This window comes from Panthera leo, chromosome A2 (genome assembly GCF_018350215.1).
Source record: "Panthera leo isolate Ple1 chromosome A2, P.leo_Ple1_pat1.1, whole genome shotgun sequence".
NCBI lineage: Eukaryota > Metazoa > Chordata > Mammalia > Carnivora > Felidae > Panthera > Panthera leo.
The window spans coordinates 35,889,972-35,916,225 of NC_056680.1; the positions used below are offsets into that span (position 1 = coordinate 35,889,972).

General features: G+C 35.4%; 1 protein-coding gene across 1 annotated transcript in view; it reads right to left on the reverse strand.

The window, feature by feature from the left end:
* Nucleotides 1–26,254, reverse strand: part of TMF1 (TATA element modulatory factor 1) — a 33,606-nt gene that overhangs the window by 605 nt on the left and 6,747 nt on the right. Inside the window, exons 4-16 of the mRNA XM_042929945.1 lie at nt 25,926–26,052; nt 23,046–23,151; nt 13,910–14,052; nt 13,505–13,671; nt 13,061–13,217; nt 9,755–9,847; nt 8,914–9,070; nt 5,333–5,525; nt 4,474–4,543; nt 4,115–4,207; nt 2,391–2,492; nt 1,716–1,868; nt 421–546 (exon numbers count right to left, since the gene is read on the reverse strand). Of these exons, the coding sequence (XP_042785879.1) occupies nt 421–546; nt 1,716–1,868; nt 2,391–2,492; nt 4,115–4,207; nt 4,474–4,543; nt 5,333–5,525; nt 8,914–9,070; nt 9,755–9,847; nt 13,061–13,217; nt 13,505–13,671; nt 13,910–14,052; nt 23,046–23,151; nt 25,926–26,052 (1,687 nt within the window). The remainder of the gene's footprint in view (nt 1–420; nt 547–1,715; nt 1,869–2,390; nt 2,493–4,114; nt 4,208–4,473; nt 4,544–5,332; nt 5,526–8,913; nt 9,071–9,754; nt 9,848–13,060; nt 13,218–13,504; nt 13,672–13,909; nt 14,053–23,045; nt 23,152–25,925; nt 26,053–26,254) is intronic.

Sequence of the window (26,254 nt, forward strand, 5' to 3'; positions counted from 1 at the left end):
TTTCTGGTTCATTGCAGTTTAATTATTACCTGGCATTTACCCCACAAAAAAAGCTGAAAGAAAATATATTCTCATATATGGCTTAACTGTGACTCCTTATGCCAAATATGCAAATAGCAATGATACATATAACATCAATGAACAAAATACTAGTAAGATCTTATAAAAGAGCTGTATTATAAATGAGCCATGGTCAAATAAAATCTAGTTATTTTCCTATATTAGGGCTACACGATTATGAGAAATACTTTGTGTAATGTGACAAGCTGTAAGATTCTTTAAACTTTACTGAAATATTAATACCAGTGTTTAAACAAATCATTAACTTATACATACGCATTTTATGTAAGCTAAAAATATGAGATTTAGTACAACTGGATAAAAATATCTTAGACTTATCCCTAAGTGAAGAATACTTACTCTTAGCTGAGTTCGAAGTTTGGGTATCTCCTTCACTTTCTCTTCAAGTTCATCATTTTGATTAGTTAATTTAACGAGCTCTTCAGCCATTATTGAGCGGGTTTTTTCTAGATTGCCAATTTCCAGCTGAGAAACATCACCAGAAACAAATTTAAATAAATACACATCTTGTCTAATAGTCCCACTAATATAAACAAATTCAATATTATTTTTGAAAAAATAGACATGTCAACAAATAACCATGAAATAACTCTTTCTTAAGGAAATGGTGGCAAAAATAAGGCTTTCTGCTTTCCTCAGAGGTAACCATTTACAGGGCTTACTATGAAAGAAAAAGAACTAAAGAAAATTCACTCTGTTTGAAATATGCAGCCCTATACTTTATTTTTCTCTAGAAAAGCAGCATGTATTTCAGTTATTCTAAATTACTACAGAAACTCAGAGAAATAAAAACATACTTTAATGTAGGCCCAGCTTTGCAGGTCATATTGAAAGAATCTATCATCACTACCAAAGAACTTAATATGGGCCCTCAAGCATAACACACTGGGCTACCCAAATATAACATGTATTAAAATTATTCTGATTTTTCCCCCCAATTCAAACACTTCTTCTTTAATGGAGTAATATTTTCAACTACCTTTCAATATACCTAAAGTATATAATGAAAATAAAAGAGGAAAGATTTACTTCTGAGTGTATTAAGTTTAACACTGAAATCAGACACATCTCTCACCATATTAAATTTTTAAAAAGCAAGGTAAGATGGGAGGGTGCTCCTTCCCTACTCATGAGGTTTCCTTTCATGTGCAGGTGTTATAGTTCTCATCACGCTCATATTCTCAACTCCTTCCTCACAAGGGGGAGCAATTAAACTAAATGGTAAATTTGGGAAGAATAAAATGGCGATGTTCAGATAAGCAACTTCCCCTCTTTTTAATGTTTGGAAAAAGGTGCCTGCAGGGAGCTCTCTGCTCTCCTAGATGCTTCCAAGTCTTAGCTACAGCAAGCTACAGCACAGGGGGAGGCCCACTACGGTCCAGCACTGCCTGTGCTATGTGGAGCAGGTCAGCATTCCTAATTCTGGCAGTCCATTAGCAGGCTCATTTGGCTCTTATCCTTGGCTAATTTCTCCAGTCTGTATCATAAATATATGTGATACGTTTTAAACTTCATATGCAACCATTTCACTTTATTTCTCAATTTGCTTAGACTTGAGGTGGAAATGAAGGGTGCTATTTATTGGGCCCCAAAATTTCAGTGACTCCAGTAGCACATTTAATTTTTTCCAATACCTGTAAATGAGTAATTTCTCCTTCCCTTAGCTTTAGCTGAGACTGTAGATTTTCAATAATGCTGGATCCTGCTCCCATTCTTACAGCATCATAAAGATTGTTTCCATTTGCTGATACAGACATTGGTCCAAATGAATGATCATGAGGCTCATCCTATATTAAACAAACCATATACAGTTATTTAGTTACTACAGACTGAGTTCCAAAACAAAATGGTTGTTAATTCTTGCTTTAAAATGTCTGTAACTTTTTCAAAGGCAGAAAATCATCTACAGTTCCTCAGTCCAATTAGCACTTCTTCAAGAATATTCACATGAGTTGCCTATGGAATGGCAAGGTCATAGTTGATAGCCAAAATGCTACCTGAATTTCCTTTACCATCATTCAGTTTATTTTTTTAAATTGTATTATTTCTTTTGAGAGGGGGAGGGGGAGAGGGGAAGGGAGAGAGACAGAGAGACAGAGACAGAGAAAGCTGGGGGAGAGCCAGAGAGACAGAGTCCCAAAGAGCCTCCACAGTGTCAGTGTGGAGCTCACGTGGGGCTCAAACCCACAAACTCTGAGATCACGACCTGAGTCAAAACTAAGAATTGGACGCCCAACCAACTGAGCCACCCAGGAATCCCATCATCGTTCAGTTTAACAACTAGGCACAAGTAAGAAATAAAATACCACCTGAGACAGAAAAGATGTCTGTAGCCCTGCCATATCAACTCCACTTATTGAACTTGATCGTGACATTGTGGGAGTGCTAGAAACAGAAAATGGCTTCCGTTCCTTAGGGAGTAAAAAAAAAAAAAAAAATTCAGATCACATTAAAGACTAAAATGGTAAAAAAAACCAGTAAACTTTTTTAGGATAAATGACAACAAAGACTCATTCGTAGTTCCTCAAAAAATGTTACAGATAGGATATCTGAAGTCTTTAGTAAAGGCACAAATACTTAGTAACTTAAAAACTAGACAGACTTGGTCAAATCATCTAAGGAACCATTTATATTACAATATAATTTACTTTTAATGGAATGAGAATGTTTTTGTTCTAGCAAGTATATGAACTAGCTTCTTCATATGATTATACATTATGTGTATAACATAACCACCAATTAAACCTAATTCTTTAGAATCAGGTTGCTAATGAGTGTTACAAACCACAAATTTTCTGGCTTATCCATTTTATTTTAATGTTTATTTATTTATTTTGACAGAGAAACAGAGGGAGAGTGCAAGCAGGGAAGGGGCAGTGAAAGAGGGAGAGTAAGAATCTCAAGCAGGCTCTATGTTGTCAGCGCAGAGCCCAATGCAAGGCTCAAACTCACGACTGGGGTTAAGACCATGACCCAAGCCGAAATCAGGAGTCAGTCGCTCAAATGAATGAGTCACCCAGTTCCTCCCCATTTTATTTTTATTATTTATTTTTTAAAATTCCAAATAAATTTGGGGCGCCTGGGTGGCTCAGTTGGTTAAGCGTCCGACTTTGGCTCGGGTCATGATCTCACGGTTTGAGAGTTTGAGCCTCATGTCGGGCTCTGTGCTGACATCTCAGAGCCTGGAGCCTTCTTCAGATTCCCTCTCTCTCTTCCTCTCTCTCTCTCTCTCTGCTCCTCCCCCACTCATATTCTGTCTCTCTCTCTCTCTCTCAAAAACAAACATAAAAAAAAAAAATTTGAAATAAATAAATAAATAAATAGAATTCCAAATAAATTCAAAAGGTAATCTCCATATACATGTAGGTAGTTTTAACATATCATGCTATCTATCAAGTATAGTCTAATCCTATACAGGAAACTCATTTTAAAAAATTACTTTCATTAACCAGAAATAAAGAGAATAAACTAGTTTTATTCCCACAGTGCCTAGGGGCCAAACGAGGTATATTAGTTTCAGTGAGAGAACACAAAATTCACTTAAAAATGGGCAAGAGGTTCTGTGATTCAAATCCTAGAAATAACAGATCTCTTTGGATAAACTCAAGTTACTTTGGATCTACCCTGACAGGCTACTGAATGTTAGAATTTATCACTCTATTGATGTTAGACATTAGAAATGGTATTTATGAAGGATAACTAAAATTATCTAACAATGTTTGTTTTTTTTTTTTTTTTTTTAATTTTTTTTTTTTTTCAACGTTTTTTTATTTATTTTTGGGACAGAGAGAGACAGAGCATGAACAGGGGAGGGGCAGAGAGAGAGGGAGACACAGAATCGGAAACAGGCTCCAGGCTCCGAGCCATCAGCCCAGAGCCTGACGCGGGGCTCGAACTCACGGACCGCGAGATCGTGACCTGGCTGAAGTCGGACGCTTAACCGACTGCGCCACCCAGGCGCCCCTAACAATGTTTAATAACAACAGCACTAACTGGTTACACCAAAAACAAAACAAAAACCAAAATTCAATACCTTTTCTTTTACTGCTTCTTGGGTGAAAACTGCTTTCTTCCTTTCTTGTTCAACTTTCATTTTCTCCATTTCTAACTGACTATTCAGTAGTGTCTGATGGAGAAAAATATAGTTAGGTAATTTCTGTGAAGCTAAATCATCATTAGCCAACTTTAAAGTCAAGAACATAAAACATATATTCCCATTTGTTTTACTACTAAAGACCAAGTTCCAAAAGTAGTCTTATCACCCATTTCATCATGGCATCTCATTAGTTCATTACCATCCCCAACCATTCTCGGGTGGAAGCCCTAGAGGTGAGCAAACATTGTTTTTTTCCTTTTTTTTTTTTTTTTTTTTGAGCAAACAATGTTAAATACCTTTTCTTTCCTTGTTTCTTCAAGTGTTCTTACATATTCATCTTTTAGGTTTTCTAATTCAACCTGGTACCTAGTAAGCCAGAGAGAAGCAAACAAAAAAAAGGAGATGATAGTACAGATTACTGAAAACTCACTACTTTATTAACTCTTTAATAGTAATTTGTATTTCCAGCTTGATTTCCCAACCATATTTTCCAGATGATGTGGGTTTTACATTCAGAAGCTAAGCTACTACTTTTGTGCATTTTAGTGTATTGCTGCTCTATGCTAGGATTTAATTTAAAAAAAAAAGAATTGTGAATACCACCAGTCTATAACAGGTTCAGATTCTGCAAAAGCTTGTTAGGGAGTTCTTTGAAAATGTTTATAGAAGTTCAGGTATTTTATTTCATAAATCATTTTTACTTCACCACTTTTTTCTAATTAAAATCTCTAAGGAAAAAAGAGAGTAAAACCACACTAATCACAGTCTTAATAAAAATTCAGAGAGATGGCTTTTACAGCTTATGGTTCCAAAGAAGCCAGACATTTATTTAGAAAGACTGGAACACTGCTAAGACCCTTGTAAAATATCAAACTATAAAAATAACTCCAATGAGTGGTCTCCAAACTATTTTGTACTTACAGATTCCTTTAAAAAACCCGATTAATGAATCCTTCCCCTGGAAAATGCAAATACATACAGAACATGCCACACAATTTCATGAACCTATCTATGTAAAGTTCAGTGAATATCCAAACCACCTGGCTATAATATTCTATTACTAATGATTCTGACTTGAAACACTTTAACATTCTTTTTTTACATGCTTTAATATGGCACAAAATACCAAGAATGACACTCAAGAAACATGCTCACCTACTATTTTCATCCTCCAGTTTTCTTAGCTTATTTTTCTCTGATTCTAGCTGGGCCTGAAATCTACTATTTTCCTGCCTTAAGAGAGAATTCTGTGACTCCATGGAGGACATTTGAATTTTGTTGGCAAGGAGTTCTTCTGTAGCTGCACGTTCTCTTTCAACTGCTGCTGCCAACAAGGTCTGGGATTCACCTGATTGTAGGGTAAAAAAGAAAAATCACATATATCCAAGAGGCCAAAATATCAAGTAGATTCTGACTTCAAACTGTTAATGATTCAAGGAGCCATATTGAAATCAGTTTATTGCCAAAAGCAGGACTGCCTCCAACAGACAAAAGAACAAATTTCAGCTTCTGCTTTATTACTTTTTCCCAAAATCTTTTAATTTGTATGTGGAGTCACATATTTTAAAGTATCAACAAATGGTGCTGGAGCAACTGGATATCCACAGGCAAAAAGGAAAAAAAAAGGAACCTCAAACTAAACTTCTACCATAAATGAAAATTAACTCAAAATGGATCATAAACTTAAATGTAAAACAAAACTGTAAAACAATAAAAAAAAAACCACAGGAGAAATCTTCAGCATCTAGGGACAGGCAAGGAATATTTGTTAGACACCAAAAGCAGAGCCATTAAAGAAAAACAGATAAATTGGACACCTTCAAAATTTTAAACTTTTGCTTTTGCGAATAGGATAAAAAGACAAGCTACAGAGTTGGAGGGAAAAATGCAAAACACATCATCTAAGTCTAGTGTCTAGAATATATAAAAAAAGTCTCAAAACTCAGTAGCGAAAATAAATACAATCCAGTTCGAAAATGGGCAAGACATTAAAAGTTATTTCACTCAAGAGGCTATAGAAATGAAAAATAAGCACATGAAATAATATTCAACATTAGTCATCAGGGAAATGAAAATGAAAATCACAGTCAGATATCACTACACACCTGTATGAACCACTATTAAGAAAAAACAGGGAAAAGACAATATCCTTGCTGGCAAGGATATGGAGCGACTAGATTCCTGTCACATCTACAGCCACTTTGGAAAAACAGTTTGGCATTTTTTTAAAAAACTAAACGTACAACTACCCACACAACCCAGTAAGTGAACACTTAAGCATTCACCAGAGAAATGAAAACATGTTCACTCTAAAACCTGGACAAGAATGTTCACCAGAGCTTTATTTGTGTGAAAAAATCTAGAATGAGCCCAGATATCCTTCATTAGGTAAATGGTTAAAGAAAATGCGCTATGCACATACCATGGAAACACAATGAGCAATGAAAAGACTAAATCACTGATACACACAGTAACTTAAACAAACTTCCCGGGAATTATGCTGCAAGAGAAAAAAAAAAAAAAGCCAATCCCAAATTGTCACACAGTATGTAATTCTATTGCTGTAACATTTTGAAATTCCATAATTTTAGACAGAGGACAGATTAGTGATTGCCAAGATTTGAGACAGGTGAGAAAGGCCACGAGGATGGCAAAGTGAGGTTTTAAAAGGGCAACGTAAAGGGTCTTTGTGGTGCCAGAAGTGTTCAACATCTTGAGTGCAGGGATGGGGACATGAACCCACACAAATGACAAAATTGTGCAGTACTTAATACAGACACACACAAATGAGTACCATTAAAACTGGGAAAATCTGATTAAAATCAGTAGATTGTATCAAGTCAACGTAATGGTTGTGATATTATACTTTAATTTTGCAGTGTTAACATTTGGGGATGTTGGATAAAGCATGCAAAGTACCAACTGTATTATTTCTTATAACTGCAAGTGAATCTACAATTATCTAGATAAAAATTTTCAATTAAAAAAAGATTAGTGCATATAACTCTTAAGATTTAACCAAAAATTCTACTTCTCCCCCCCACCAAAATACACTTAACACCATCTCTATTTTTCACTTTATATTGTTACATACTGTATCTGTGCTATTTTCTTTTTTTTTTTTTTTTAATTTGAGAGAGAGAGAGTGAGAGGGGTAGATGGGCTGAGGGAGAGAGAGAGAGAACCTTAAGCAAGCTCCAAGCTCAGTGCAGAGCCGGTCATGGGGCTCGATCCCACAACCCTGGGATCATGACCTGAGCTAAAATCAAGAGTTGGATGCTCAACCAGTTGAGCCACCAAGGTGGCCCTCTGTGCTCCTATTAAAAATACTATTTACGGGGCGTCTGGGTGGCTCAGTCGGTTAAGCGACCGACTTTGGCTCAGGTCACGATCTGATGGTCCGTGAGTTCGAGCCCCACATCGGGCTCTGTGCTGACAGCTCAAAGCCTGGAGCCTGCTTCGGATTCTGTGTCTCCCTCTCTCTCTCTGCTCCTCCCCCGTTCATGTTCTGTCTCTCTCTGTCTCAAAAATAAATAAACATTTAAAAAAAAAAATACTATTTACTACACCTGTCCCTTGGCTTTGCCTACATTCCAGCACAATACCACATACCCTCGAGTGTATGTAGACTCCAGTTTAAAAACCACAAAAATAACAGCTTCTACTTTTCATTTATTGCAAAATAATTATTCTTTTCATGAGGTGTCATTTTCAGATGTCTTATTTTCATAACAAATGGGTCTCAATAACAATTGATGGACCCCAAAACTTATACCTACAAATTACACAACATGTAAGGGTTTATTAAGTTCACTGATTGTTCAAGCAGATGAATCTTTTTCCAGACATCATCTCACATGGAACTCAAAAAAAAAAAAAAAAAAAAAAAAAAAAAAGACAAAGGAGGAACTACTCCCATTACAGCAGCCTAGAGAGATACATCGAGCACCTCTCATTTATAGAGCTTCCCTCTCACCATGACAGCTAGTCCTAAGACATCTAAGGGATCTAGCAAATACTGTTTGAAAACCACTAATCTAGTTTACCCCTCATGGCTTACAAGGACACCCATTCAGGCCTGCTTTTATCACTAGACCACAGTGTCTCACATGACATTTATATTTAGGCACAGAATGGACACATGAATTTTTCATGAACTTGCCAGCTTCTGGGATATCTAATATATGTATATGTATATACATGTACATATATATGCATTTGTACTAGTCTATGCTTGCATAAACATCTTAGAATAATTTTCTTAATAACATCACAGAAGGGCAACCTGGGGCATTTCTATAAAAAAGACTCTAAAGACTCCGCATCATCTGTCTAGTAGAGTTTGATCGGGATCCTCCTTAGGTCTATCTCTGCTCCTGGAATTCTACCAACAACTAGAATCCTGATTTCTACATCCTACATTATTGTAGACAAGCTAGAAAGGGGTCAGATTTAGCAAGAGACAAGGAAAAAAATGAGTGCAGCAGTCTGTAAAAATGAAAGGATGGCATGCTAGTATTTGGGACAGTATCTGACACACTGTGTAAGGGAAAACAAGTGGTTTGAAAGGGTCAATTAGGATATTAGAAAATAAATGTAAAAAAAGAGAAGAGGTAAAAATCTACAACTTAGACATAAGATATAACTATCAGATCAAGAATTTCAATTTTATGCCATTATTCTAATTCTATAAACAAGCTTCTACACTGAGCTTAAGAACTAAAGAAATCAGTTACCAAGCCTATCAGAAAGATTCTTCTCTAACTTCTCCCACGATGATGTCTGGGACCCTAGAGTTGCTTGCAAATTTTCTATCTGTCGAAGCAATGGTCTTGTTGTTGATGAAACACTTTGACTCAGCTCTTGGTTTCGATTCTCTGCTTCCTGAAGTCTCTGAATGGTGAAATTCTTAAGTCATTACCACTAACAGCAATAAAAGCTCTAAAAACACTAGCAAACAAACTTTATGAGAGATTTCTGGAAAATATTGTTTTCCCAAGAAAAAATTATTTACATTATTTTCCAATTATTCAATCTTTAAATTAGAGTTACGAAGCATAACAGTATGTAAATAAGTGCTTCTTTATAAGGTTTTCAAACATAAAGATAGCTTTTGATTACCTGAAGGTAAAAGAGACTATCATCCAAACCTCCCAGCAATTGTCTCATCACCCAAATATTTCTAAGTATTTATAAAAACAGAAAGATCAATCTGAGTTGCATTTTCTCTCCCTTTTCCCATTCATGTTCGCTTATTGAAAATTAACAGAGTGGTCTCCTATCTACCTAACAGTAATCAAAGACTGATAATAATAAACTAGTTATAACAAATGAAAAGACAATACTGAGAAATAAATCTATCACAAATTATTTTCCATAAAAAAACCTAGGGCTTTTCATGTTTATTTTTTTTAAGGTGCCCCCTCTGATTTTATTCATATAAGGCACAAAACAATACAGCAAATGCTAAGTATGGTAGTAATCATCTCAATTCCATGAACAGTATCCCCACCGAGCCATTTTTTATTTCTAGGAAAACACATCTTGGATTTGTGTTTAGGAAAACTGTGACAGTACCTGCTGGAGTTCACTGATCTCATGGCGTAAATAATCCTCTCTTCTGGCAGCTGCTTGCTCTGCACGTTGCAGTGCCAGCCTGAGGTCTCCCACCTGTATGAGAACCCGTACACACTAGCACAGACGGTAACAAAACATTACCCACAACTTCCTACCTGCATACTGTGTTGTGCACACTTGCTGTTTATGTAGAATACTTCTACTATCCAATGAGCTTTTTCACATGATTAGCACACATCCCATTCATCAAGCAATTCTAAACTGTATGTGTACCCAATATATACTTAGAAAACCACTGTTAGGCCCAAAAAAAAAAAAAAAAAACAACAAAAAAACAGTATATAAACAGGTACAAGGCACAGCCACTGTACAATACAGAAGGAGAGACAATGCATCTATAAATATTCGCAATGTAAAGCAGAATGTGATAGCTATAAAAGCAAGCTGCTATTCCTAATACACAACTGCTGCAGATGTAAACTGCTACAGTGTTTCTGTAAAACATTATGAAAACATGTTTAAAGGATCATAAAATTTTTCACCTTTTTCCCTTGGTCATCCTAGTCTTGAGAATTGACTCAACAAAAGCAGATATAAATATAATAGATACCCCCCCCCCTTTGCTGTTAGCTAGACTAGCAAAAATAGACAAAACAGGAAATATTCCACATATCCATCAGTAATCTATTTTTGCAAAGTTTGATACATGAATATAATATTCCCATTAAAAATTATGATGAATGTGGGCGCCAGGGTGGTTCAGTCAGTTAAGCATCCGACTCTTGATTCTGGCCCAGGTCATGATCTCACAGTTCCATGAGACTGAGCTTGTGTCAGGCTCTGAGCTGACAGCATACATTCTCTCTGCCTCTTTCCCACATACGTGTGTGGGCATACTCTCTCTCTCTCTAAATAAATAAACTTAAAAAAATTATGATGAATGTGAAGAATATGTAAAAATTTATAATTAAATCTTAAATGAAAAAACTAATATATATGGTATCAAATACTTAAAAATACATAGAAAGGTAAGAAGAAGTTAATACACAAAACTGACGTTACTTATAAAAGGTGATAATTTTATAAATAGTACCACCATATGCTCTCTGTCTCCCATTCCCCTACTTTTTGTTATTATGCTAGTGTATATGCAGAGGTATATAGGTAAATTTATAGACCTGTATATTTTCTTTCATTTACAAACAGAAACACTGAAAAAACAAACCAAACACTAGTAAAATGGCTACTTATAGGCAAAGAAAGGGAACGGGGAGGAGCTAAGTTGGAAGCAAATGTTGTCTCAATATACAGTTATATAGTTCTCACTTTGGAATCATGTAAATGTTCTACATATTTATGTAAAATTAAATCAAAATTGCACTGCGGTCAATGAGGAAAGAATGGTCTTTTCAATAAATGGTCCTGTGACAGCTGGACATCCATGTGTGCAAAAAACCTAAATGCAAGAGCTAAAACTATAAAATTCTTAGAAGGAAACAGGGGAACACCTGCATGACCTTGGACTAAGCAATGGTGTCTTAAATACGATGCCCGAAGCACAGGCAACAAAAGAAAAAATAAAGAAGATGGACTTCACCAAAATTAAAAAAACCTATACATCAAAGGACACTATTGAGAAAATGAAAGACAACCTAAAAAATGGGAAAAAATATTTGCAAATCCTACCTTTGATAAAGACCTAATATGCAGAACACATAAACAACTCTCACAACTCAACAATTTAAAAATGAGCAAAGGATATGAGTGTTTGAATAAATTTCTCCAAAGATGCAAAAATATATATATGGCCAGTAAGCACATAAAAAGATGCTCAACATCATTAGTCATTAAGGAAATATAAACAAATACACCACAATCAGATACCATTTCATACCCACTAAAAGAGCTATTAAAAAAAAAAAAGGGGCGCCTGGATGGCTCAGGTCATCATCTCGCGGTCCGTGAGTTCGAGCCCCGCGTCGGGCTCTGTGCTGACAGCTCAGAGCCTGGAGCCTGTTTCAGATTCTGTGTCTCCTTCTCTCTCTGACCCTCCCCCGTTCATGCTCTGTCTCTCTCTGTCTCAAAAATAAACGTTAAAAAAAAAATTATTTAAAAAAAAAAAAAAAAGAAGGTAACAAACACTGGCAAAAGATAGAAACTAAAACCCTCACATATTGCTGATGAGAATGTAAAATGGTGTAGGTGTTGTGGAAAGTCTGGCAGCTCTTCACAAAGTTATATATAGGATTACCAAACTAACCTAAGGATATATGTCAAAGAGAATTTTTTTTAATAATTTTTTTTAATGTTTATTTATTTTTGAGAAAGAGAGCACAGGGAATGAAGCCATCAGAGACAGAGGGAGACAGAGAATCCAAAGCAGGCTTCAGGCTCTGAGCTGTCAGCACAGAGCCCGACACGGGCCTTAAACCCATGAACTGCAAGATCATGACCTGAGCCGAAGTTGGACGCTTAACCGAATAAGCCACCCAGGTGCCCTATGTCTAAGAAAATTTAAAATAAATGTTTACACAAAAATATGTACATGAATGTTTATAGTAGTATTATTTGTAATAACCAAAAGTGAAAATAACCCAAGTATCCATCAACTGATGATTTTGTAAGACAAAGCCTGACAAATTTTGGTTTTCCTCCCTTATCTGAACTGTATGGACTCCCCCAGTTGTTATGAATAAGCTCAGGAGTTATATGGATTCTCCTAAAATTATACACAATGTCTAGTATTTATCTGCATAGGTGCAGTAACACAGTCTTTGCCTTTCACAATATTCTGTAGTAAGTCTGAAATTCACCAAAAATAAGCAGTACTAGAATAACAGAGGTATCACTTTAACAATGGTTTAAAAAAACACACAATGTTAAAAAAAAAAAAATTAAAAAAAAAAAAAAGGGGGGGCGCTTGGGTGGCTCAGTCGGTTAAGTGTCCGACTTCGGCTCAGGTCATGATCTCACAGTCCGTGGGTTCAAGCCCCACGTCTGGCTCTGTGCTGACAGCTCAGAGCCTGGAGCCTGTTTCAGATTCTGTGTCTCCCTCTTTCTCTGACCCTCCCCTGTTCATGCTCTCTGTCTCAAAAATAAATAAATGTTAAAAAAAAAATTAAAAAAAAACAACACACAAGACTGGCACAATACAGTACTCTTAGAAAAAAGTGTCCAACAAGATTAGAAACAAAATATAACACCTGTACCCCTACATAAAATTTGACTCAAACCAGCTAATGTATTCTTTAATTTGTAAAAGCACAAAGTTTTTAAAGACTAATTTAATTATTATCTCTTGCTTACTTGAATCGCTAACGTTTCTTGCTGCTGACGGGCTTCTTCTTGGGCCTTCTCTAGTGCTGCAGAAAGTTCTTCTTTGGCTTTCATTTCACGACTCAGAGCAGCTTCCTGTGCCTCGCTATCTTTTGCAGCATTGGCTTTGTGGAGATCAGTAAGTTCTCTTAAAAAATTGGATTGATAATTTTTATTTAAAATAATTACATGACCAAGTTAAGGAAGTTTGCATATAGATTTCCCTAGGAACTACACAAGAAGGGAGAGTTCACCCCATAATAAACACTGACCACAGTAAGGACTCTCTGTTGAACTTGCTCTGACCAATTACAAGTCCATATATAGCCAAGTTTATAAATATTGTTAGTGATCAAATAACAGAAGAAGTATTTCTTCAACATCCTATTCTGATAATTGGTTTTAAACGAGTTGTATATTTGTTCATTTTCTTACTTGTATGCACTATCCAGAGCAGCTTGAATACTTCGGTTCTTTTCTTCAAGTTCATCCATGTCTACCTGAAGTCGGCCAAGATCCTTCTCTTGGCGTTCTACCACAGAATTTAGTTTTTTAATGTTTTCTCTATGTTGTTTCTCAACCTCTTCTTTGCCATCAAGGACCTATAAAACAGACAAAAGTATTTTTCAATTAATAACACCATGGTAAATAATTGTATTCCAGGAATCTTGAGTGTTACAGTAATGAAGAAAAATCTTAACTATCATCTATTAAATTGCTTGACAAATTCTTCCCATGATATATCCCAATAAATTATTCTAAATGTTTTATAAACCATGGCTAATTGTTCATATAGGAAGCAATAACAATATATATATTTAGATAATAGTTAATATTCACCTGTTTTAAATGTTGCAACTCTTCTTCTAGCTCTTTAACTTTTTTGTTCAGTTTTGCAATAATATTTTCATTTTCTTTGTCTTTAGCTCTTAATTTCTTAATAATGTTAGAATTATGCAGCTGCTGTTTTGAAAGTTTTTCTCCTAGCGATGGCAAAAAAAAAAAAAAATTTCAAATAATGATTCCTTAAGAATCTGGATAGTGTGTTGGATCTAACCAGTGACATAAAATGATAGAGTATTTTTAAAATCACAATATTATAACCATGAACATTAAACTGATTTGGACAAGAACCATCAATAAATGCTAAAATTACTAGATGGAAGGGTGATAGGTAACAGAATATTCTTAGCCTTAAGAAATCATTCCCACAGGCAAACCATAAGAGACTCTTACATAACAGAGAACAAACTGAGGGTTGCTAGCAGGGAGGTAAATGGGGGGAAGGGCTAAATGGGTGATGGGCATTAAGGACAGCACTTGTTGGGATGAGCACTGGGTGTTATATGTAAGTAATGAATCACTGGGTTCTACCCCTGAAACCAATACTACAATGTATGTTAACTAACTTTAATTTAAATAAATAAATTTTTTAAAATTCATTCCCATGTATTGCTTACGAATTACAAATGGAAAAATCTACTTATAATACAATGGAGAAATCTGGCTATTACCATCTTAACCATTTAGTTAGTCACCAGTGATCTTTCTTACCAGAAATTTTATCTGAATCTAATCATGAGAAGGACAAATTCCTGAACATGGGGCATACTATAGGAAAACTGGCCTGGATTCTACGAAGTCTTTAAAGTCATGAAGAGAGACCTATCGCTAGACTGATGAAAGACCAAAAAGACATAATGGCCAAATGCAATACACAAACTTTGACTGGATCTTGGGGCAGGACAAATATCAGGTATAAAAGTCCTTTTTAGAGACAATGGGATGATAAAATATATGTTGGAGTATACTTCTGAATAAATACTGATTTTTTTAGGTATGGTTATGATGTTGTGCTTGTGAAGCAAAATGTACTTGCTACTGGGAAATGGAGACTCATGAATTTAGGAGCGGACTACATATTCAATGCAATATCTAACAAAAGTCCAATGGCACATTTCACAAGTTTTTTAAAAATCCTAAAATTCATATGGAACCACAGAAGACCTCAAATAGCCAAAGGAATCCTGAGCAAGAACAAAGCTGAAAGTATCATATTTCCTCATTTTAAGACACGATACAAAGCTAGAGTTATCAAAACAGTATGGTACTAGCATAAAAACAGTAGACCAGGGGCGCCTGGGTGACTCGGTCGGTTCAGCATCCGACTTCGGCTCAGGTCATGATCTCACGGTCCGTGAGTTCGAGCCCCGCATCGGGCTCTGTGCTGACAGCTCAGAGCCTGGAGCCCGTTTTGGATTCTGTGTCTCCCTCTCTCTCTCTGCCCCTCTCCTGTTCATGCTCTCTCTCTGTCTCAAAAATAAATAAACGTTAAAAAAAAAAACAAAAACATAGACCAGCAGAGCAAAACAGCCTAGAAAATCCACACAGAATTCAGAAATACATTTAGAGCCAAGTGATCTTCAAAAAAAGAGACCAAGAACACACTATGGGGAAAGGGAAGTCTCATCAATAAATTATACCAGGAAAACTGAATAATCATAGGCAGAATGAAATAGGACCACACACCAAATACAAAAGTCAACTCAAAATAAACACTTAATATACCTGAAAGTGTAAAATTACTAGGGAAAAAAAAACTTCTGACATTGGTATTGGCAATGATTTTTTGGGTATGGATTCCAAAAGCATAGACTACAAAAGCAAAAATAGACAACTGGGATTACATCAAACTAAAAACTACTGCATAGCAAAGGAAACAAATCAACAGACTGAAGAGATAATCTGCAGAATGGAGGAAAATATTTGCAAGCCATGTATTTGATAAGGGATTAATATCCAAAATAAACAAAGAACTCCAATAACTCAACAGCAAAAAAACAAGCCAATTAAGAAATGGGTAAAAGATGTGAGGGGCTCCTGGGTGGCTCAGTCGGCTAAGTGTCTAGCTTCAGCTCAGGTCATGATCTCACGGTTGGTGAGTTCGAGCCCCACTGGGGGTCTGTGCTGACAGCTCAGAGCCTGGAGCATGCTTTGGATTCTGTGTCTCCTTCTCTCTCTCTGCCCCTCCCCCACTCACTCTCTGTCTCTCACAAATGAATAAACATTAAAAAAAAATTTCTTTTTAAAAAAAAAGATGTGAATAGACTTTCTCAAAAGAAGACAAAGAACGGCCAGTAAGGATACAAAAAGGTGCTCAATATCACTAATCATCAGAAAAATGCATATCAAAACTATATGAGATATCACCTCACAACTGTGAGGATACCTATTATCAACAAGACAAAAGATAAGAATTGGCAAGGATGTAGTGAAAAGGGAACCTTGGTATATACTATTGGCAGAAGTGTAAACTGGTACAGCCATTATGGAAAACAGCATGGAGATTCCCAAAAAATTAAAGATAGAACTACTATATGATCCAACAGTCCCACTTCTAGGTATACATCCAAAGGAAATAAAATCAGTACCTCAGAGACATGTGCATTTCCATGTGTACTGCAGCATTATTCACAAAAGTCAAGTTATGCAAATAACCTAAGTGTCCATCAATGGATAAATGGATAAAGAAAATGTGGTGTGCACAGAAATGCAAAGAATTTTAAGAGAATACTATGATGATTATATATGTGAACTGGACAACCTAGAAAAAAAATGGATAAATTCCTAGAAACAATCTCCCAGAACTAAATCAGAAAGAACAAGAAAATTTGAACAGATCGATTACTAGTAACAAAATTGAATCAGTAATCAAGACTCCTCATCTCAAACAAAAGCCCAGGATCAGATGGCTTCACAGGTGAATTCTACCATTTAAAGAAGAGTTAATACCTATTCTTCTCAAACTGGTCCACAAATAGAAAAAAACTTTTTCCAATTTATCCTATAAGACTAGTATTGCCCTGACACCAAAACCAAAGACCCTTAAAAAAAGAAAGACAATGAGAGGCCAATACCCCTGATAAACACAGGTGTAAAAATACTCAAGAAAATATTAGCAAACTGAATTCAACAATACATTAAAAGGATCATTCACCACGATCAAGTGAGATTTATTCCAAGGACACAAACGTGGTTCAATATTTGCAAATCAATCAACATGAAATATCACATTAATAAAAGGATAAAAACCATAAGTCAACTCAATAGAAGCAGAAAAAGCATTTTTATATAAAATACTGTATCTGGGCATGATAAAAATTTCAAAGTGGGCTAGAAGGGAACATAACATAATAAAGGCAACACAGAAAAAATTCTTAGCTTAACATCATATTTGATGGTAAAATACTGCAAGCTTTTCATCTAAGACCAGGAAGAAGACAAAGATGTGCACTCTAACCTCTTTAATATAATATTGTAGTGAAGACCAACTACAGCAAATGGACAAGAAAAATAAGTAAAAGGCACCCAAAGTAGTAAGGAAGAAGTAAAATTGTCACTATTTAGAGATGATATAATACCATAGCTAGAAAAGCTGAAGACTCCATCCAAAGAACTATTAGAGTAAGTGAATTCAGTAAAATTCCAGGATACAAAATATACAGAAGTCTGTTGCATTTCCATATGCTAATAATAAAGTAGTAGGAAGTACAATTAAGAAATAATCCCATTTACAAGTGCACCAATAAAATAAAATAAAATACTTAGGAATAAATTTAACCAAGAAAATCAAAGACCTATACTCTGATACTAATGAAAAAAATTGAAAACAACACAAATGGAGAGATATACCATGCTCATGAACTGGAAGAATTAATATTGTTAAAATGTCCATACTACCCAAAGCAATCTACAGATTCAATGCAATCCCTATCAAAATACCAAGAGCATTTTTCACACAACTAGAAGCAGTAAGCCTAGGGGCGCCTGGGTGGCGCAGTCGGTTAAGCGTCCGACTTCAGCCAGGTCACGATCTCGCGGTCCGTGAGTTCGAGCCCCACGTCAGGCTCTGGGCTGATGGCTCAGAGCCTGGAGCCTGTTTCCGATTCTGTGTCTCCCTCTCTCTCTGCCCCTCCCCCGTTCATGCTCTGTCTCTCTCTGTCCCAAAAATAAATAAAAAACGTTGAAAAAAAAATTAAAAAAAAAAAAAAAGAAGCAGTAAGCCTAAAATTTGTATGCAAACACAAAGACCCCAAATAGCCAAAGCAATCTTGAGAAAGAAAAACAAAGCTTGAAAGTATCATAATCCTAGATTACAGCTACAGTAATCAAAATAGTAGGATACTGGCACAAAAACAGACACATAGATCAATAAAACAGGATAGAGAGCCCAGAAATAAACCCATACTTATACGGTCAAATAACTGAGGACAAAGGAGTCAAGAATACATAACGGGGAAAAGATATTCTTTTCGTTAAGTGGTGTTGGGAAAACTGGACAGCTACATGAACAAGAATGAAACCGGACCACTTTCTTACACCATACACAAAAATAAATTCAAAATGGATTAAAGACCGAAATGTGAGATGTGAAATTATAAAACTCTTAAAAGAAAACATAGGCAGCAGGGCCCCTGGGTGGCTCAGTTGGTTAAGCATCCGACTTCGGTTAAACATCCGAGTTCAGCTCAAGTCATGATCTCATGGTTCGTGGGTTCGAGTCCCACATTGGGTTCTGTGCTGACAGCTCAGAGACCGGAGCCTGCTTCGGATTCTGCGTCTCCTGCGCTCTCTGCCCCTCCCCCGCACGCGCGCACGCGCACACACACACACACACACACACACACACACTCTCCCTACTCTCTCTCTCTCAAAAATAAACAAACATTAAAAAAAAATTTTTTTTAAGAAAGAAAACACAAGCAGTAATCCCCTGAACATCAGCCTTAGAATGTATTTATGAATATGTCTCCTCAGGCAAGAAAAACAAAAGCAAAAATAAACTATTGGGACTACAACAAAATAAAAACCTTTTGTACAGCAAAGGAAACCATCAACAAAACAAGAAGACAGTCTACTGAATTGAAGACATATTTTAATGACATAGCCAATAAGAGGTGAATGTCCAAAATATATAAAGAACTCATACAATTCAACCCTTCCCCCAAAAGCAATCTGATTAAAAAAATGGAAAAAGGACATGAATAAACATTTTTCCAAAGAAGACATATAGAGGGCCGACCAAAACGTAAAAAGGTCACTAACCATCACTAATCATCATTACTAATCATCAGGGAAATGCAAATGAAAACCACCATGAGATATTACCGCACACGTCAGAATGGCTGTTATCGAAAAGACAAGAAATTTTAAGTATTAAAAACTCCAGTAACATGGAGCTTCTCCAAAAATTTAAAAGCAGAAATACGATGTGTTCCAGCAATCCCCCTACAAGGTATCTATCCAAAGAAAAAGAAAACACTAATTCCAAGAAATATAATGCTCTATGTATATTGCAGCATTATTTACAACAGCCAAGATACGGAAACAATCTAAGCATACAATGATAAATGGACAAAGCAAATACGGTGTGTGTGTATATACACACATACATACAATGGAATACTACTCAGCCATAATAAAGAATGAGATTTTGCCGTTTTTGACAACATAGATGGACCTAGAAGGTATTATGCTAAGTGAAATAAATCAGAAAAAGAAAGGGATATACCATATGATTTCACTAATATGTGGAATCTAAAACACAAAACAAACAAGAAAATAAAAACACACTCTTAAATACAGAAAAAAATGGTGGTTGCCAAAGGTGACATGGGGAGAGTGTGAGGGGTGAAATAGGTGAAGAGGATTAAAAGGTGCAAATTTCCAGTTATAAAATAAGTCACAGGGATAAAAATTACAATACAGTATATATAGTCAATAATATAGTAATAATATTGTATGGTGACTGTATTCATGGTGAGCACTGAATAATATACAGAATTTTTGAATCACTATGCAGCTTGTACCCCTGGAATATAACATTGTATGCAATTATACTTCAATAAAAAATATTGTATATACAAATGTGTAATTTATTTTTGCTATCTAAAATTGTGAATATTTTCCCAATCCATTAAAAATTCTAAAAAAGAAGGGGTGTCTGGATGGCTCAGTTGGTTAAGCATCCAACTTCAGCTCTGGTCATGATCTCATGGTTTGTAGGCTCGAGCCCCACATCGGGTTCTATGCTGACAGCTCGGAGCCTGGAGCCTGCTTTAGATTCTGTGTCTCCCTCTCTCTCTGCTCCTCCCCCACTGTACTCTGTCTCTCTCTCAAAAATAAATAAACATTAAAAAAATTTAAAAATTTTTAAAAAAGAAAGAAGTAGCATACTATATATTATTTAGCCTTGAAAAAGGAAATCATTTGTAAGATTTCCTGCCATTTGTAAGAACATGGATGAACCTGGAGGCTGAAATAAGTCAGATTCAGATACTACATACATGATCTCACTCTGATGTGGAATATAAAACAGTTGAATTTATAGAAGTACAGAGCACAATGCTAGTTACCAGGGGAAATATGGAGATAAAGGGGACCAAGTTTCAGTTACAGAGGTAAGTTCTTGTAAAAAAAAAAAAAAAGTTAAGTACATGAGGTGATTGATATGTTAATTAGCTTGACTGTGGTAAACATTTCACAATATATATGTTATCCAAAAAAAATCACATTGTGCACCTTAAATATATACAATTTTTATTAGCCAATTATACCTCAATAAAACTGAGGAAAAAAAGAATTTATGAGTGGACTCCTATCTGTCGCCTACATTCAAATGCTTTGGCAAAAGGGAAGTATATGTGTGTGCAGAAAGCTATGAATCAGGTGTGCCCAAATGTTAATAAATGACGAAGTGAAGTAATAATGTAATCTGTTATTTACTGTAGTGTGCTTTCAGCTTTGAGTCTTTCAGCTTTTTAGCTGTGAATTTAAAAATACTTCTGGAAGATACAGAAGCAGTGAATAAATGATCCCATATGAAATCATTCTATTTTCAGTATAAAGAATTTCATTAAGCAAAAGAAAACATCAACCCACCCCCTCACTAAATTAATAAAACCCAAACAGTGACATCTGATAGAAATATTTTTATTTTTTTAGAGAGAGAGAGAAAACAAACAGGGGAGGGTGTGGAAGAAAGAGAATCTTAAGCAGGCTCCATGATCAACATAGAGCCCAACGCAGGACTCAATCCCACAAACCTAAGATCACGACCTGAGCTGAAATCAAGAGTCAGACACTCAACCAACTGAGCCACCCAAATGCCCCTTGATATAAATACTTAAGATAATTTTTTAAAATTATGAAACCATGCACACAGCCTTTCCCTCAATCTCTAGTGCTGTAATAAAGGCAGTTCATGACCTCAAGATGAGTTGACATAATGATTATGTGATTTATCAATTCTCCATTTTCTATTGTAGTGCTTAGACTGTGTTTTACAATTATCTGAGTACTTTTAGTTCCTTTTCACTGAACTGTAAGCTCCTAAAGGATAGGGAGCATGTCAAATGTATTACTATACTAAATATAGTATCTGACACACTGTTAAATATTAGTTGAATAAATGAAAAATAAAAACTGGATAAAACTAATTTTTTGAAATGAAGTGATTGTTCCATGTTGTTTACAAGCCCTCTGGAAACCCTCTTAAGTTCAATGATTTAAGTACAGAAATGTTCATCCCACCATTTACAATATTAACATTTTAGAAATAAATACACAATATGAGGAAAACAGTAAAATAAATAGTGGTATATATAGCCATATAATGGACTTTAAACTTTTTTTTTTTTTTTTTTTAAAGTTTATTTGAGGGAGAAAAAGGGGCAGAGAGAGGAGAGAAAGAATCCCAAGCAGGGTTTGCACTATCAGTGTGGAACCCGACACAAGGCTCGAATTCACAAACTATGAGATCATGACCTGAGCCAAAGTGAAGAGTTGGATGCTTAACCAACTGAACCACCCAGGTGCCCCTAGAAGGGACTTTAATACGGTCATTAATAATGCTAGCAAAATTATTTAGTAGCAGGGGAATTGTAAAAGAAGGAAAATTACAAATAAAGTATGTGACCTTAATTATGCTTAACAATGTATTAAAAATGCACTAAAAAAGGACTAGAAGAAATTAACAGTTTCTTGTAAAAGTCGATTAGGATGTATTTTTTCTTCCTACACCTACCAAAACTTAAAAAAATTCTGCAAGTAGCAAGTCTAATTTTACAACTAGGAAAATTTTAATTAAGAGGAGAAGAGGGGTGCCTGGGTGGCTCTGTAGGTTGAGTCTACAACTCTTGGTTTAGGCTCAGGTCATGATCTTGCAGCTTCGTGGGATGGAGTCATGCATGGGACTCTGTGCTGGCAGCATGGAGCCTACTTGGGTTTTGCTTGCGCACGCGCTCTCTCTCTCTGCCCCTCCCCCACTTGCTCTCTCTCTCTCTCTCTCTCTCAAAAATAAAATACAAATATATAAATTAAAGAGGAAAAAAAATTCATTTAATCCCCTTTTCAAAAACTACCTCTTTCCTATGAAATTACATAAAGAAATTAGTCCAGTGTCAATTTGTAATAACTTATCTAATGAAAAATATTTATTTCTATAACCCTGCTAATAAGTTTTTTCATAGAGTACTTAATAACTGAAAAATTAAAATAAGAATATAATGAAAAATTCACTATCAAATGCCCAAATAATATGATGATACCAGAGAGTACCCAAGCTAGAGATTGAGATACTATATAAACTCCAAAATAATAACCTCAAATATCTTGGTTTAAATGACAGGCTGTAAAATCTGTTAAAAACTTTTTTATGGAAGCACAAACATTTATTTTTCAGCAAGTTATTTTAGCAAGTACGTGTATGTAGTATAAAAGGCTACATGCAAATGTCTCTGCCTCTATACATATTACTCCCCAGTTTTCCATCAATTATCACCTACCATTTCTGAGGTTTAAGCACAAAGCCTTCTTGCTTCCAATATTTTTTACTGGGAAGCAGTAGCTAATCATGTGGCAAGCATTTTTCCTGTGTTGACAGTATTTTTCATAATCAACTAAATATTTTACATACCTTCTTCCATTAACCCTCGGATCTGCTCATCTTTCTCTTTCAAAAGTTCTGAAGTTTCACTACTATTTAATCTAGTAGCAAGTTCTTCTTTTATACTTTTGATTTCCTAATTAAAAAAAAAAAAAAAAAGGAATGTGAATACCATAACGAATTACTTTCATTCTGGGCATATTTTTCAATTTTTTCCATATTCAAAGTCAATAATCAAATTCTCAATAAAGATCCTTAAGTTGTATTGTTAACCTGTGTTTACTACCTCAGTTAATTAAGTAAACAGCTTTGAAACAACATAAAAAACCTGAATTCAGAAATAAAGAGGTTTTAATATGGTAATACAAGTATACACATTTTCTTCAGATCAAGTATTTTATTTGGAACATTTCAAACAATACATGTCTCCATTTTTCATTTTATTCCCATTCCTCATCTAAAACTTGCTGCACTTGCTAGTGCATTGTGAAATGAATAAAAGCATGATTATATAAGGTTCAGTCTACTTTAAAGCAGAGATTCAGCAGAAATATGTCAAGACAGTTATCCTTTAAAACCACAATGGAGAAGTATGGTGATGTGAAAAGTGCTCAGGATTTAAAATTTGGTTTTAAGCAATAATCTGAAAGAACAGCTAAAAACAACTAACATCAGGTATTTAAACTATGCTTTGTATCCATTATAATTTTATTTTCACAACAATCCTATGAAGGAGGTACTTTAACTACACAATTAAAGACTGAATAAACTTTGAAGGTCAGAGACCTACTAAGTGATGGGAGTTTAACTTGAAAACCAGGTTTATGAGTACCCAAAGCCCATACACTGAGCCATCCACAACATTACTCTGCATCTTCCAACTGTCAAAACTTGATTCATCCATCAAGGCCCAATAAGACCATCCTGCCTTCCATGAAACTTTCCTCAATTCCCCTGGTCAGAATTCATCCTCTATGATACCATTCCAAACTGCTTATTCGTCTTGATCTGTAATTTACTTCATTCTGCCTTGTACTATATAGGTGTTGACATTATCTATCTTCCATCACTAGAAAAGCAAACTCTTAAGGTTAATCCAATTTGCTTTGAATTTCCTGTGGATCCCAACTTCATATGTACTAGTACACGTAAAAAAACTTAGGGTTCAAGCTTTTTCCACCTATAGTTAATAATTTGGGTCTATTTTAGATCTATAATTCAAATTACATTACAGAAAATAAACATTACGTTACTTAAAATCTAATTTCTCAATTAAACTTGTCCAGACGGAATACAGTAGGGACAAGAAGAGGTAAACTGGTTAGGTAGTCTGAGGTTATTGTTAGTGTCTGAAATGAGCTAGCTAATTAAAGCAAACAAGCAAAGGAAGTATATGACTTATTTCTCCTCTTTAACAGTATACCAAAAAATAAAGATTAACATTAACACTGGTCAAGAAGACCAACCTGAGAAGGGCAAATGCTGAGAGACGTTATTAATAATAGTTTAGATAGAATTACTAACCTTAGTTGGTTACCAATTTCTGAAATACCCAATTGCTACAAATTATAAGAATTAGAACAATGGTTCCCAACCAGGAGTGATCTTGCTCCCAAGGGGACATTTGGCAATGTCTGCCAACATTTTTAATTATCACAACTCGAGGAATGGGGTGGTGGGTGCAGAGTGGGAGATAGGGAGATAACGCTGACAGTGGTGTCTTGTAGGTAGGGGCCCAGATAGTGGTAAACATCTCACAATGCAGAGTACAATCCCATACAACATAAAATTATGCAGCCCAAAATGTGAAACGTGCTAAGAAATCCTATATTAGAATAAATCAATGTTATGTCTCACAAGACTTGCTAACGATGACAATATTTTATTTTACTTAAATATTTGTTTATTTTGAGAGAGAGAGCAAGCAGGGGAGGAGGAGAGAGATAGGGAGAAAGAGAATCTCAAGCAGGCCTCACACCATCAGTGTGGAGCATGATGAGGGGCTTGAACTCACAATCCTGTGAGATCATGACCTGAGCCAAAATCAGGAGTCAGGCGTTTAACCAACTGAGCCGCTCAAGTGACCCTACAATTTTTTATTTTAAAATCACTCTGACTTGAAAAGGTATATATAATATGTTTGAAGTGGCTGGAAAGTAACAAATGAAGGTAATAATACTTCAAAAAAATGTATACAGTGTCATTTAGATCTTTTTAAAGTTTATTTTATTTATTTATTTATTTAGTATGAGTGGAAGAGGTGGAGGGAGAGAGAGGGGGAGAGAATCCCAAGCTCAGCACAGAGCCTCACGTGGGGCTGGAACTCACAAACCATGCAATCATGACCTGAACAGAAACCAAGAGTCAGAGGCTTAAGCCACCCAGGTGCCCCAAGTGCCATTTAGATTTAATTGTTATTTATTTTGACAAAATTTTCATTTATGAAACTACTCTAATGATCCTTGCTATGTATCTTACAAGGACTTATAGATAAATTATATAAATATATGCTTAGTTTTTTTTTAAAGTTTCAAAAATCTAAGTCTAAAGGTATTAAATAAAAGTTTATAATTTAAGTGTTAATATACTATATGGTATCCTTTTTATTTTTGAGAAAGAAAGAGTTGTTTGAGAGAGCACACAAGTGGGGGAGAGGGGCAGAGGGAGAGAATCTTAAGCAGGCTCCACGGCCAGCACAGGGCCCCATGTGGGGCTCCATCTGATGACCCTGAGTTCATGACCTGAGCTGAAATCAAGAGTCAGAAGTTCAACCAACTGAGCCACCCAGGCGCCCCTACTGTATGGTATCCTTTAATCTTACTTTTTTTCCATACCAAAATATTATGAACACATTCCTCAAAATCTATGTCTGTATAGAACTTAAGTAATATTATTTTTAATTTCCATTACCTTTTTAGCAGCATCTCTCTCTTTACAGGCTAGCTGAACTTTCTTTTCTGCTTCTGCAATTCTTTGAGTAAATTCATCTTTCAAGGAAGAAATGCTGCTGCTTTCTTCTTTCACTCTAAACATTTCACTAAATTAAAAATAATAGAGAGAGGTACTTGTTTACATGTTCCTAGGGTAACAAGAGGAGTTCAGCTTGCAAAAGGAAAATAACATTGTCTTCAACACATAACTTACTAAAATTGGTTAGTTTTATGCCTGTTAACATTTAAAAGAAAAATTACAGGCTTAATTTATTTTAAAACACCTCAATGACAACCAATTAGAAATCG